The following is a 14071-nucleotide window of genomic DNA, read 5'->3' on the forward strand; positions in this document are numbered from 1 at the left end:
ATTGGAACAAATCTAAGGCTGCGACCCAGGTGTGTGATAGTACCTCCCTGGTTTTGCGCGTCACGAGCGCGTGCGAAGACGCGGGGAAATAGTAAAAATTTCGCACGGTTGAGTTGCTGGAATGGACCAATGAAATGCCGCGGTTGCCTGATGAATATTTATGAGGTATAGTAATTTAACATGTATGCCCTTCGCTAATCATATTCCAAAATGCATGCATAGCAGTTGATGAACATTCATCATTCATACCGTGTCCAAGTGGGGAAAAAAATTCTTTTATTACAACGGATGTTTACTTTATGCGATTATATTCTTGAGAATATTCATGGGCTCATAAAGTCATGATATTCTAGCTTGGAATTGCATGTATAAAGGCCACACCCGAGCGGCTCTGCAAGCAGAGAATATTCCGGCGAGTACTAACAGAGGACGTACAGCGCTGGCGAGTTAGTCAAATACTGGTCTCACCCGCGATTGCATCCAATTGGTATCGCATCTTGTTTTGGTCTGGCGACGAGAATTTAAGTGTTATCATGAAGTGGCCATTGGTTACCAGTTTGTTGGTTATCGGTATCACCGTGGCAAATGGCTACTGGGGCAGTCACTCGAGCGACGACCCCAGCTATGCGAACTTGGTAAGTATCTAAACAAAGATGGTTCAGGTTAGTTGTCAATGATTTGTAACTTTAGTTTGCTTTTATGAGGAGTTTGTGAGATTGGCTGCAAAAAAAATTAAAACGTGACGAATTTGAGTTCCAGTATTGTTTGATGTCCAACAAAATATACAGATATCTGATGATTTGTTATATTTTCAGTCGATACATCAAACCATTTGTGTTTGGCAAGTTCTTCTACGCTGCTGTAAAACTTACTTCCATTCCTTGTAAAATGTCGGAATGACCTCCATATACTTGCACATTCTGAAGCTAAAACTTACTCATCTTGTTTCCTTCTGCAGGGTTTTTACATCCTTGATATGAATTGCAATGATGCCGGAACGTACTGCCAGAAGTGCTACATAGCGCATTCCGAATGGAACGTCGCACACATGCGTACGTAAAAAGAGCACAACCATAAGTATTTAATGTTGTGAAATATAATGTAAGCCAAACCATAGGCATCGATAAGGCCAATATCAGAGCTTCCATGTTTGAGATAATCGTAAAATCAACATCGTGATCGGAAACTTGCAATAAATTTTACTTTATGTCTTTGTAAACCTTTTCTCCCACCAATATAATCAGTTCAGTTCAGTTAAAAGGATCTAGTAGTCCATCGAAAGACGTTGCTATAGTCTTAGATATTCCACGGTTTCTTATCACTAGCATATCCGATCTTTCTTGTTGTCATGCACATGTACCTTGCTATATCTTGGCAACCAGACTCTCAACCGCTTTCATATTTTGTCGTTCAATCTGGCCAAATGGTCCGCCCACCTCTGATTCTTATATTTACTAAAAAAAAATAACCTAAAGGTAGTTTTAGAAGGCAATGGTTCTGTATCGCTGGAATAGGCACACAGCAAAACAAGATGGTCACATTTTGCCCGTGAAATTGACCAACAAATGCCGAAATGAAGTTGCCCAGCTTCATTTACACCTTTTTTTTTTTGCAGCGCATTGGTAATCCTTTTGTGAATTCATCATTAAAAGTAACAAAGAACAGCCTGCTGGTCTATTTTAGTTAGCAAGTTCTTTGATTTTGCTCTCGTCTCTGTACACGTGTTCGGTTAAAGCCTACTTGAACCGAAGCATGTTATTAGTGGTATAATGTACAACATTCTCCCTGTTTGTCTTCAGACGTGTTTCAGTTCACAAAGGACCCGGTTCAGTACAAATTCCGGTGCATCGAAGGCAACCAGGACTGGGAGATTTTAATCATACAAGGTACAAGCTGGGCCCAATTTCACGGCGCTGCTAAGCACAAAAAAAATTGCTTAGCACAACAAATTCTGGCTTAGTAAAAGCAGGTTTTCAGCCAAAACTCAATGTGATTTTCAACTCCATGTGCTAAGTAAACAACAGCTGAATACTAATCACGTGCAATATATCACATGGAGTTTTGGCTGGTATTACAAACCTGCTTTTATAAGCCGTAAAATTGGCCCCTGGTCACGAGAAATTGCCATGTTTTTTCCAAACGTGGGTGGGGGGGGGGGGGACAGCCCCCCCCCCATGAAACCTTGTCGCCCCCAGTCGCCCCCCACTGAGATTTTGAGTTTCTAAAAAAATTATCATTGATCTACATGACGCCCCCCCCCCCCATGAAATGTTCCAGCCCCCCAGCGCCCCCCCCCCCCCCCCCTCCACTGAAAAAGTCCTGGCTACGCCACTGGCTTTAGGTATCTGTAGGTTAATAAACAGGGTGTCTTGTTCAATAAAAACAAGTGTTATGAGAATCATAATGTCATGTACAAAAATCCCATCAAGCCACCTTCAATTGAATTATTTTCCCTTTTTTTTCGGGGGGGGGGGGGGGGCGGGGGCACACAGCGGACCTGGATGAACCGTATCGTATCTGCGCTGCTTGGGGTAACTACACGATGGACGCACAGCTTGCTAGGATCAACGTGTGCGTGGACAACACCTTCGAGGGGGTGGAAGTGCCGCCTGAATGCCCTAGACCCATCTTCGTAGTCAGCCTGGATTACCACGTGGCCGATAAGACGGTCCGTGGCGAACAGAATCTGCTCTGTGTCACTCCGTAGAATTAAGCGAAGTCCGGAAATTGGGCCAATTCATGGGGCTGCTTAAGTGCTGGAATTTGCTTAGCAGAGAAAATATTTGCTGAGCATTAACAGGGTTACCAGGCAAAATGCCATGTCATGTACATTGCGTGTGACTGGTAATCTGCTGATTTCTCTTAGAATGTACATTTGTTAAGCACAATTTTCTGGTAAGCAGCTGTGTGAGATTTGGCCCTGCAATGCATAGAGGTATCAAATAGGTATTGAAAAAAATTGAAATAAAAACCCAATCTCGTAACCCAAAATCTTGGGGGCGACAGACTCATTTTATTTTTCAAGATTAGCTGAATGCTGCCACCAAGAGTCGGAAATTCCATAAATGCAACGTACTTGCCATTTATGAATCCAGGATTTTTCGTTCGCCAATACCAAGCAGAAATCGATCAAACGGTTCATTTTACTAACAAATGAGAAACTATTAATCTTTATGAATATTTCATAGGGAATACAAGTATTTTGGAAGGACAAAAAAGTATTAACGGATAACGACAAAGATGTACTGAGCCTGACCGACGATGATTGTATCTTGTTCGAATTTAGAACGGTTTTTGCAGATTGATTTTCGGAATTTTATTAGATAAGATATTTATTCGGGACATCAATTACTCGGGTAATAGTAAAAAATAAAGAAAATGCTTGCACACTGTTTGAAGGAGACTTGTCTTTAATGTAGACGCATGAATGCAAAAATAATTTTCATGTATGAAAATTGCTTTATTGTTGGAAGACAGACCGACGCATTTGTTAGATAAGATTTTTGCTCATGTGCTTCAATATTTGTTGCCAATTTTGATTCATTGACTTTTATTAAGTGGTTTGCAGATTTGTTGTTAAAATGATTATAGGGCCTATGCTGTGTATCATACCATATTAGTTTATGTTTCCATTTCATGTTTCGATAGTTTGGGGAAAAAAAGGTCATTTATTGTGGTAAAATTAAAATATTAATTTTGGTTCATATTCAAACAAATGTCGAATTATTTGTTTTGTGTACTACACACACCCAGAAGAACGTTCCCAGCAGTGGTGCAAGGGCAAAACAGTTCGGCTTTGGTGATTAGTACCAGGAAAACTAGGGAAAAAGCTCGTGCACTGAAGTAATCACAAACTTCAGGCAAACAGTGCGATTGCACGATTTTCGTGGTTGTGTGCTCCGACTTTACGCGAATTGTATCGATACAATTCGCATAAAAGATCTCAACCTTCTTGATTGAAGATTCGGTAACCGCTTCGACTTCAGTGTAAAATACATTGACCCGCCTGACCACCCCTTCCCCTTTTTAAACAATAGTACTTGATTTATACTTGTATAGTTTCAGTTGCCATTTATTTTGGTTTCTCCGCCGTGTGGTGTGTACAAAGCTACATGCTACAAGCCTATAGTTGAACCTGTATACACTTTGTTTATAATCATCTTCTAAAATGCATGCATAAGAGTTGATGAAAATTCATCATTCATACCGGCGCACGGACCGTGTCCAGGTTTTTAGGGGGAACAAATATTTTATTACGGCCGTGCATTCTCATTACATGCGGTCAATTCCTGAGGATATTCATGGGTTCTTCAAATCATGATGTACCAGCTTGGACTTAGCCTAGACCCGAGCAGCACTGCAAGTTGGAAATATTCCGGAAAGTACAAACAGAGACAGCGCTGGAGAGTTAGTCAATTACTGGTTTTACCCGCGATTGCATCCAATTGGTATCGTATCTGTTTGTTCTGGTGAAGAGAATCGACGTGTTATCATGAAGTGGCCAGCGATTACTTGTTTGTTGGTCATCAGTGTCACCGTGGCAAATGGCTACTGGGGTAGTCACTCCAGCGACGACCCCACCTATTCTCACTTGGTAAGTACACAGGCCGGGGGTCAGGTTAGCTTGCCAAAATCGTTGTAAAATTATTCGTAGTCTAGTTCCCTTCTCATAAAGGGAGTTCTTTGAAATTTGCTGCAAATAACGATTATTAACAGTGAGAAAATTTGAGTTACAGAATCGTTTGATGTGCAAAATATACATCAAGATCTCTGTTGGCATCTGATACGGTTTTAGTCTAGACAAATAACCAGAAGTCTTGTGTTTGGCGAGTTTTGACCATGCTATAAAACTTGCTTCCATTCGTTGTTGTAAGATCTGTCTCAGAATGACTTGCGCAGTCCAAAACTATAACCCATTTCCGAATCGTTGCATTCTGCAGGGTTTTTACATCTATGATTTGAAGTGCAATGATGCCGGAACGTACTGCCAGAAGTGCTACATAGCGCATTCCGAATGGAACGTCGCACACATGCGTACGTAAAAAGAGCACAACCATAACGATTTAATGTGTATACTATATTTTAAGCCTGTAACTATAGCATCATATACCAGGACATTTATGTTTGAGATCATCGTAATGATAACAATCGTATATAGTTACAATTATTATAACGTTAAATGAAAATGCCTTTTCACAACGTTGTACACGCCCGACTTCGAAATAGTTAGGGGTGGGGATATAGTTAGGAGAATACCCCTTTTTTAACTGCACGGTGTATGCAACCTTAAAAAGAGGTGCAATTTTCCCCTTTGTTTCTTTAGACGTGCATGAGGTCACAGAAGACCCGGCTCAGTACAAATTCCGGGTGATCGAAGGCAACCAGGATTGGGAGATATCTATCATCCAAGGTACGAGCTCGTAGAGTGTTAGTCCCAGAACTTGGGAGACCCCGACCTTTGTCAAATTGTCCAGCACCTCACCCCCCCCCCCCTTGCATGATATGTAAGCCTGGTATGCAAATTGGTAAAAAGTCGTGAAACTTTGCACAGTGGCTGTCGTTGTTACATGAAGACCAATTAACCAAATATTGGAACACTTAATTTGTAGTAAAGGTATATGCTTTGAAGACACCTATTACAAATGGGCGCATAATATATGCCTATACATGTATATTTTTTAAGTTCATAACAATTTTGGGTAATAGAATTCAAATTCAAAATTAATTAACAGTCACCATACGGACATTGAATGCGACAGTGCCTTCATGTTTATTTAACATGCCAACTTCGATATTCAACCGAATTAATGGATGGAGTTAATGGATTCAAATCAATGGATCTTTCCGGAATCGAGCATTTTAAGCCCCGCCCACATTTGGTTTGTCAGCATCTCTCACGGTGCTTGTGCGTGCGTTTGACCTAACTAGTGTGGTCACCTGAACAAAAGTTGTGATCTGATTGGCCAATTAGAAGATCAGAAGAGTGCATTTTGATTCAAGTTTATTGCTCACTATAAGTATCTCTTTGTATATAAACGACCTTTCATATGTACTCCTTGTTCATGGGTGCATACCTATATGTTCCCCAATACCTATGTTCCCAAATACCGATGTTCCTCAACCCTAGCTCTAACCATAACCATAGTCCTTAGGATTTCGGGGGAAATCGGTATTTTGGAACATAGGTATTGGGGAACATCGGGTAGAGCCCCTTGTTCATCATGTACCTTTACCACTTTGCGTAACAAACAAAGTTTTCTTTCCTTGTTGATTTTGCAAATTTGTACTTCAGACCACTTTCAAAGCAATTTCAAAGACACATCTTTAGTTACGTTTAGGTAAATAAACAGTGGTTTTTTACAGTCAATAAAAAAAGAGTTTACTATAGTCGAGTCTTAAACAAAAAACGGCGATTTTATAATGTCATACAAAAAGCCGATGAAACAAACCACACTTATGAAATGTTCTCTCTTTTTATTGCACACAGCGGACCTAGCTGAACCTCATCGTATCTGCGCTGCTTGGAGTAACTACACGATGGACGCACAGCTTGCTAGGATCAACGTGTGCGTGGACAACACCTTCGAGGGGGTGGAAGTGCCGCCTGAATGCCCTAGACCCGTCATCGTGCTCAGCTTGGATTACCACGTGGCCGATAAGACGATCCGTGGCCAACAGAGTCTGCTCTGTGCGACTGCGTAGAATTGCGTTCAGTCCAGAAATTGAAGTTGGGCCAATTCCATGGACCTTTTCAGTCCTGGAATTTGCTAAGCAGAGAAAATAATTGCTCAGCCAAAACAGGTTACCGGGCAAAATGTCATGTACTGTCTATTGCGTTGGACTGGTACTCTGCTGGTCCTTGCTTAGCATCTAAATTTGCTTAACAATATTTCCTGGTAATTATAAGCACTGCTGTGTGATTGAGCCCTGCTAAAATAGAGGAATCATATTTGCATAGAAAAAAATTAAACACGTGCCCTTAATGCGTGTTCAATGAAACTAAAAGCCCATTTCTCAACCCAGACTCTTGGGGGCGGCAGACTTTTTTCAAGAATGGCTGAATGCTGCCTCCAAGAGTCGGAAACGCCACGAGTGCAACGCACTTTCCTTTTATGAGAATTATCCGTTTTCTAATCCCATTTAGAAATCAATCACACGGTTCATTTTACTATTAGAGAAATGAGAAATTATTAAAGGTATGATTCATATTTCATAAGGAGTAAAACAATATTGGAATGCCAAACCGTTTTATTCAAATTTAGAAACGTTTTTAGAGTGTTTAGTAATTCTTCATTCGATATAAAGTAATCCCTCAGGATATAATTTTTTTGATAAAAATGGCACAAAGAAAATGCTTGCACACTGATTCAGAAGGAGACATCACGGTGTTGACGCAAAAAAGAAACCCATCATGTTCGCATCCGCGGCGTGCTGAAAGATCCTAGTTCATGAAACCATGAAAAATCAAACATGTTCGCAGTTGCTGAATTGAGATTTTTGCCAGTTTGCTGCGATCATACCCGTTTCAATATTGATTCGTTGGTTTATCATTAAAAAGAGTGGTTTGCGGATTTGTTTAAGCGATAAATTCGGCCTATACTGTGCTGGGAAAAAAAGTGGGAATTGCGCGGTTCAGTTTAATGTTCCATTTTGCATAAAAGTTGTCAAGGGATAATGCCTTTTCGATTACATTTCCACTTGTTTCAAATCGATATCGTAGGTATTTGTCGGATTCATTGAGTTAAATAAATCACATTGCTTTAAAGTGCACTCTTCCCGTTTTAAAAATGACGAAAACAAACGCCACCCCCCCCCAAAAAAAAAAATCCCAGTCATTATTTGTCCTTACCATGCATACCCTCAGCTTGATACACAGAAACAGTAGTTTAAATTTAGTGCCTTAATTGGCACTTACTTGTTTGTATTCAATGTATGACGATGACAATGCATGATGGTGGCACGTATGATGGTGCAACGTTTGCTGTTTATTACATACTGAAAACAATCTGGTTACTTATTGATGACCTTTAACCAACCTCGTCCCCAGTGCTTACTTTATTTCCAACCGCGTTTCCAATAGTAAACCCTGGATAGGAAACTTTCTTCCTGTATCCTGATTGGATACCGCAATTGGCTAGTAATGGATTTTTATCGTGTACTTGGTGCTATATATTCACAACGTGCAGTACGTGTTTTCGCGATCATTCGTCCACGCCTTCTCGAAAATACTAATTTCCTTTCCAATTTACTCATATTAATATGAAATATGATACTGCATATTGTCTCGATAAGATCGTAACAGTTTGATTTCAAAAATCGTGTTTTCGTTACTCACGCCGTGCTCGCGCTGCTACGAATTGACTCTGTTTTTACCCCAGACACCGCATACAAAATCAAACGCTAATGTGTAACGCATATCCAAGCACCAGACTGTTCCTCATTTGCATACGTGTGCAAAAATCTTGCACATGCAAATGATCCAATACCAGGGTGAGAGAGCAGGTAGTGGTGGGCGCGTACTGCTCGACACCCTGGGGACGAGGTTGACCTTTAACTAATTTTATTCAGAAGTATTGCAATGCAAGGGGAATTCCCTATATCACGCAATAACTGCAGCTTTGTGGAAATGAACAATAACAGTTTTGCAATAATAGCGCTTTGTTAAAGGCTTTAATGCCCCTTTTACAGTTGAGCAGGGCTGGGTATACAGCAAAAACGCACGGCCATTAACCTCAACCATGTCCTGAAGCTCGAAACAGCTTACGCCCACTGTAAAATACCACCTTGTATGCCAGATCGCATGGGTTGGATGGTTGCGGATGTCCACATAGAGTCTTTAGTGGTCTTCTTAGCATTTGCACACCGGAGGTTTGTGGTGTAGAAGATAATGCTCCATATGCCGGAGGAGTTGTAGTCGTGTTGTGAATGCGTTAATGGACGAATGCATTACTTCCTCTACGACGCTGTTCCATTGCTAGCCGTACTTTCTGGTAAGCCTGGGTTTGATTCGGACTTTCATTAAATTTCTTCGCCCATAACATACCGTGTCAGTATTATATATTTCACTTTAACACCGGCACTCACTTCAAAAGTAAGGATCAGAAAAAAAACCTGTAAAAACAACCCTCCATTCGATCGTGCTGGCGTGGCACAACCTTTTTTTATAAGGCTTGGAACTGCACATATGGACTAAAAACGTATGTTTTAGATTTCCTGCATATGAGGGTAAGAATGATCTGGACCCAAATTAAAGAAAATATTAAAAACATGCAGCAACTATCAAAATCAAGTGCAAATGAAATATGTTGGTTGGTGTTTTGGATATATTTGGTGATATAGTTTCATGCAAGGAACACATACTAAACAAATATCAGACCACGGTTCCATGGTTCAACAAATTTATTGAAATCGCGTTCTGATGTGAAGCTGTGTAGTAACAAAATAATAGAAACCTAGTCATGATGACTGACTCACTTGAAGCTATTGACACATTTTTAAAAAGGCAAAACCAATTCCATGTGCACACTGGAAAATGAGCGTACTTCAGTGACAATGACAGAACTCCTCACCACAGCCACTAATCTGAAAAATCAAAACTCATGTGGAAGACATGGTAATAACCATTCATATGAAACACTCAGTTATTTTTCTCAACATATTTGCCACTACAAAAAAATTGGAGAACTTTGGTCCAGGTCGTTCTGACTCGCCCTGTAGTGAGTGTAGGCGCACAGCACGCGAAGGCCTACCGTAGTAATTTTCTGACTCATTTTTTCATGTTTGTCACAACATTTCACTAGCTTTTGATTTCAGCTTTTGCATGTGTTAACATAGCTCTGATAAGTTTGTTTTAATATTTCTCCATTCCTGACCATGGTTGGTGTGAAACGAATGGTCTCATTGAACATGTACTGGCCGCGTCCTTTGCCGATTTGTTCTCATGAGCATCGTTATTTCAAACCAGCCAGTTGTTTTGCCAACCGTTTTCCCCCCGCAGGTCAGACAGTTCACTTGGCTTGCGTATGATGGCAGAGGGGGGAAGGTATCGTTCCAGTCTGAGGGAATTTGGTGAGAAACATTTACAGTGTTCCATATGCCATGATTGGTACAAGAACCCCAAGACCTTGACTTGCCTGCACAGTTTCTGCAAAGAATGCTTTATGGGGTGTCACGGCAGTTCCAGTGTTACCTCTTGTGTCAAGTGTCCAGTTTGCCGGAAGGTAACTTATATTGGGGAAGATAACATAAGTGACCTTCTGACTGATTTCAAACTGGCAGGCATGGTAGAGGCGGTCACTAAGGAGCCTGTTGATGAGGAGCAAACATGCTCGGATCACGTGGGAAAGGTATGTTGCGGCTTCTGTTTTACGTGCGACCAAGTGATCTGCTTCCTTTGTCTAAAGGATTCTCACAATGCTCACGAGGTAGGTGAAGTTGGTGAGGTAGTGGAAATTCGCAAAGAGTATGTGAAAGAACGGCCGATGAAATGCGAGAAATCGCTGGAAGACGTTGCTAAGGCTCGCAAAATGGTCTCGAAAATGGAAAAAGACTGTCGATCGACGATTGGAGTAATCAGGCAAAGCGTGGAATCCCGTGCTGTTGAGGAGATTGCAAGAGTTACTGCTGCTAAGCAACGCATTATGGACGAACTCAACAAGATCCAAAACGACAGGATGAAGCTTCTGTCCAAATCCGCTCGAAAGCTCGACTCGGAGGAAGAAGATTTGCGTAAAATCATCAAGAACTCCAAAGTGGTAATTGCGGTAAGAAACGACTACAACTTCCTGAAGAAGTATACAAAGTGGGAGGGCGACTTCGCCCATTACCCCAATCCTGACGTCAAACACATTGCGCCGTTATCAGTGGGGTTCTACCCATCGTCAAAAAGTCGCGGTAGGGTCGACCTAGGTACACTCCGCAATCCTGACATCGGACGCGACGAGGACGATTCTTGTGTTGGTACCGTGATTCCGAATCATGACGATGACGACAAGTATTCTAGCGAAATATACAAAAATGTTAAAAAGTGGCGAGGAAATTGGCCGCGGGACAATGTCTAATTCCCTCCACTGTGTTTTGAATAACTCTATCATAGTTAACAAGTTAATGTACCCGATCATGATCTGCTATCGCGCACCTGTATTTGTGTTGGGGTTTGTATAATGTGGGGAGGAGTAATGTCATTGAAAACACAAGTGCAAGGGCACGAAATAAGAAATATAAGGCCGGATAAACTGGTGGATTTTCCTGTAACAGTAAAATTGAAAGTTTGTCGAGAAACTATAATCATCTGTGGGAAAATTGTTGTTGGAAGAGTAACTGCATTACAAATGAAATCCCCAAAAAATGCAATGTAGTCCCAGGAATGAGTCCAAGCCTTGCACCCCTGCCCCCAGGCTCGAAAACGAAACTGGAACCACTGTGAATAATCATGGATTTTCTTATACATGTAGATATAGATAGAGAAACGTGTTGCCACCGCTGTATATTGAACACTTTTACGAGTATTATAATTTCATCCCCCCAGTTTCCCTCGCCTATTTGTTTTTATTAAGTTTCTCAATGTTACATAGACATGTTCAGTTTTGTATAGTGGAAAAATAATAGATTTTTGTATTATTTGTTTTTGACAATATTTACCGTTAGTAATCAGAATGTGTACACGACGCACGAATTCTGTAAATATTTCACCAAAATTGACTAATGCTCCAATCAAACTGGTGACTGGATAACGCCTGTGAAATTCTAAGTAAAGTATACATGTACATTGTTTGGGTAAAGAAAAGTATGTTACGCCCCCTTTACACAGGGCTGCAACCTTTTGGGCCTCCTCTGTGCGACCATACAACTGACCAGGTTGCCCTTGGAGGCTCAAAAGAGGCCGAAATGGTTGCCTAGGTCGTTCAAAGGTGGTACACAGGATGTTCAGACATCGCCATGGACACCATGGTCGTCGTAAATTTTTGAACATGTTCAAAACAGTCGCACAAAGGTCGCCGAGGAGGAATTGGTTGCTCAAAGGTGGCTCAAATGAGGCAGAAGGGAGGCACAAGCATTGCCGTGGTTGCAAAATGGATGCACAATGGTCGGCCAATGGTCGGCACGTAATAGATCCGTTCTGTTGCAAATTTTACCGTCAATCTTGGCGATGCTTCTGCCTCCCTTGTGCCTCCTTTGGCCGACCAATAGCGTGCATTGAACGATGACTTGTGGCGACCATTGTGCCTCCATTCGGCGTTGGTTGCCCGGTTCCATGCACAGGGGTGGCAGACAAGTGGCTCAGTGGACGCACGTGTCGCTCATAGCTCGTGGTTCAAGGGAGGCAACAAGGATCGCTGCACATAGAAACATGATTACATGTACATAGAAACATGATTTTCTGGTTTAGGCGACCATGCCATTTTTTGGTCGCTCATAGTTGGTACAAAGGTCGCAGCCCTGTCTAAAGGGGGCCTTTTTTAAGGATGAAACTACAAAACTGATTTTATGCAACTAGGATGTGCTGTCTGAGCTATAAACGTCTTGCTTTTGGTATATTGTTAAATCTTACTTAAAACTTTATAATAAAGGTAATTATCATTATAACGAAAACTGTCATGATTGGATCGTCTTCAACAAAATATTGGTTACAAAATTTGAAAGATGGGGTACCAACTGCAAATTTCACGGACTGTAAAAAGTATTGGTATAAATGTGGAGACTTAGCCTGCTTTCGAAAGATAAAGTAATATGTATATAGAATATGGAACGGAAGTAATTAACGTACATTGTATTATTTGTCCTGATTTGCACATTTCGAACCTGATTTGCACATCTGGCGCCCTTCCCGAACCGTTGAATAGGAAAATAAATAGCAGAAATAATTTTTTTTTGCAATTCCGAGTGTATTGATTTCTTCTAAAAATCACCATCGCAAAAGGTCGTTTATATTACCAGCATGTCCATTTTTTTTTCAGGTTTGAAACAATTTTATTTTCGCTCAAAATTTAATTTGAGATTTGGGCAAATATCACCAACTTATTGAGACAAACTTAAACGAATATTTTTCACTAATTTTGCACCCAATTTTCGACGCAATCTGTCCAAAGTTCAAATGTGCTCTGGGGGACCTGTAGGCATCTTCCCAGCAGATATTCGCATCTCTTGAATTGAGGTTTGCTGCAAATTGGCCATGACATAGGCGGGGAAACGGGGGGGGGGGGGCTGTTCAGGGACATTCACGGAAAAAAAACCCAGAAAAGGGCGCATCCCCCAGAACTACTAGTATTCGGCCGCGTTCCCGTGCGAAAAGGTTCTAAAATTCCCTAATTATGAAGATTCGAGGTAAACATTTATTGTCAATGTTTTCTTACAAATTTATCAAACCGTATGATGATTGAAGCAACTAAACGTGATTTTTTTTTTTTTGTATTTTGAATGATAAAGCAAAACTGGAAACGAAGCCGATCGAGCTTCGCCAAAAGGGCCGTTACAATTTCGTGCATGTTTATATATAGCTGTGGCGGTTCCCTTACCTACAGGTTTACATCTGGGCGTGGGGTAGGTCAGGTCAGGGAACCAGACTATAGCCGCTGTTAAGCTTCTGGGTGCACACCTGTAAAACTTCCTAAACCCATCCGCCGAGGTCATGAATAAAAGTTATACCCGCAGAATATTCTATATTAGAGAATTCTGAGAGCCATACAATTGGGGAATTGAAGAAATATGGCAATGAACCTCTAGCCCAGACTTGGGCCTTCCAATTCTGAGCATTCAGGATCCAATTGAGCTGGCGTTATTTTTTCATGTTGTGGAGGGATCGTTTTTCAAGACGGCTACTTTTCTGCTTAGGGGTCGTCAAGCTTCTTTGGGTGACGGAGAATTTCTCGAAGAGTCAATGGTCAACCCACCAAAAATTTGAACGAAAATAAAAGATGGCATATTGATCATCATTTTTCTGAGAGTAAAAAAAAATGGATAAAACATTGATTTCTAAACATCTCCCTGGCAAACTAATACCGCGTGATTCCAACAGCCTCCGTACAATCATGGAGGAAGAAAATAGAGGGCATGTGCTGCCGAATGACCTTTA

The 14071-nt window shown here is 41.1% G+C and overlaps 3 protein-coding genes across 3 annotated transcripts; all 3 read left to right on the forward strand.

The window, feature by feature from the left end:
* The first annotated feature begins 422 nt into the window (after nt 1-422).
* LOC119744546 lies at nt 423-3983 on the forward strand. Its single transcript, XM_038220519.1, has 4 exons — nt 423-635; nt 959-1052; nt 1800-1886; nt 2493-3983. Exons 1-4 carry the CDS (start codon nt 534-536, stop codon nt 2705-2707), a joined length of 498 nt encoding a protein of 165 aa, XP_038076447.1. The 5' UTR covers nt 423-533; the 3' UTR covers nt 2708-3983.
* A 151-nt stretch (nt 3984-4134) lies between these two features.
* On the forward strand, nt 4135-7261 carry LOC119744547. Its single transcript, XM_038220520.1, has 4 exons — nt 4135-4594; nt 4941-5034; nt 5324-5410; nt 6488-7261. Exons 1-4 carry the CDS (start codon nt 4493-4495, stop codon nt 6700-6702), a joined length of 498 nt encoding a protein of 165 aa, XP_038076448.1. The 5' UTR covers nt 4135-4492; the 3' UTR covers nt 6703-7261.
* Nucleotides 7262-10025: 2764 nt separating this feature from the next.
* On the forward strand, nt 10026-11513 carry LOC119744667 (tripartite motif-containing protein 3-like). Its single transcript, XM_038220731.1, has one exon. The coding sequence runs from the start codon at nt 10026-10028 to the stop codon at nt 11058-11060; it is 1035 nt and encodes a 344-aa protein (XP_038076659.1). The 3' UTR covers nt 11061-11513.
* Nucleotides 11514-14071: the final 2558 nt, after the last annotated feature.

Source organism: Patiria miniata, unplaced genomic scaffold (assembly GCF_015706575.1).
Source record: "Patiria miniata isolate m_02_andy unplaced genomic scaffold, ASM1570657v1 HiC_scaffold_7, whole genome shotgun sequence".
NCBI classification, from domain to species: Eukaryota; Metazoa; Echinodermata; class Asteroidea; order Valvatida; family Asterinidae; genus Patiria; species Patiria miniata.

Coding starts and splice junctions, on each gene's coding strand:
- LOC119744546 (XM_038220519.1), top strand. CDS start 534: ATGAAGTGGCCATTGGTTACCAGTTTGTTGGTTATCGGTATCACCGTG. Junction 1,053..1,799: donor ATGGAACGTCGCACACATGC/GTACGTAAAAAG, acceptor GTTTGTCTTCAG/ACGTGTTTCAGTTCACAAAG. Junction 1,887..2,492: donor GGAGATTTTAATCATACAAG/GTACAAGCTGGG, acceptor GGGGGCACACAG/CGGACCTGGATGAACCGTAT.
- LOC119744667 (XM_038220731.1), top strand. CDS start 10,026: ATGGCAGAGGGGGGAAGGTATCGTTCCAGTCTGAGGGAATTTGGTGAG.
- LOC119744547 (XM_038220520.1), top strand. CDS start 4,493: ATGAAGTGGCCAGCGATTACTTGTTTGTTGGTCATCAGTGTCACCGTG. Junction 5,035..5,323: donor ATGGAACGTCGCACACATGC/GTACGTAAAAAG, acceptor TTGTTTCTTTAG/ACGTGCATGAGGTCACAGAA. Junction 5,411..6,487: donor GGAGATATCTATCATCCAAG/GTACGAGCTCGT, acceptor TATTGCACACAG/CGGACCTAGCTGAACCTCAT.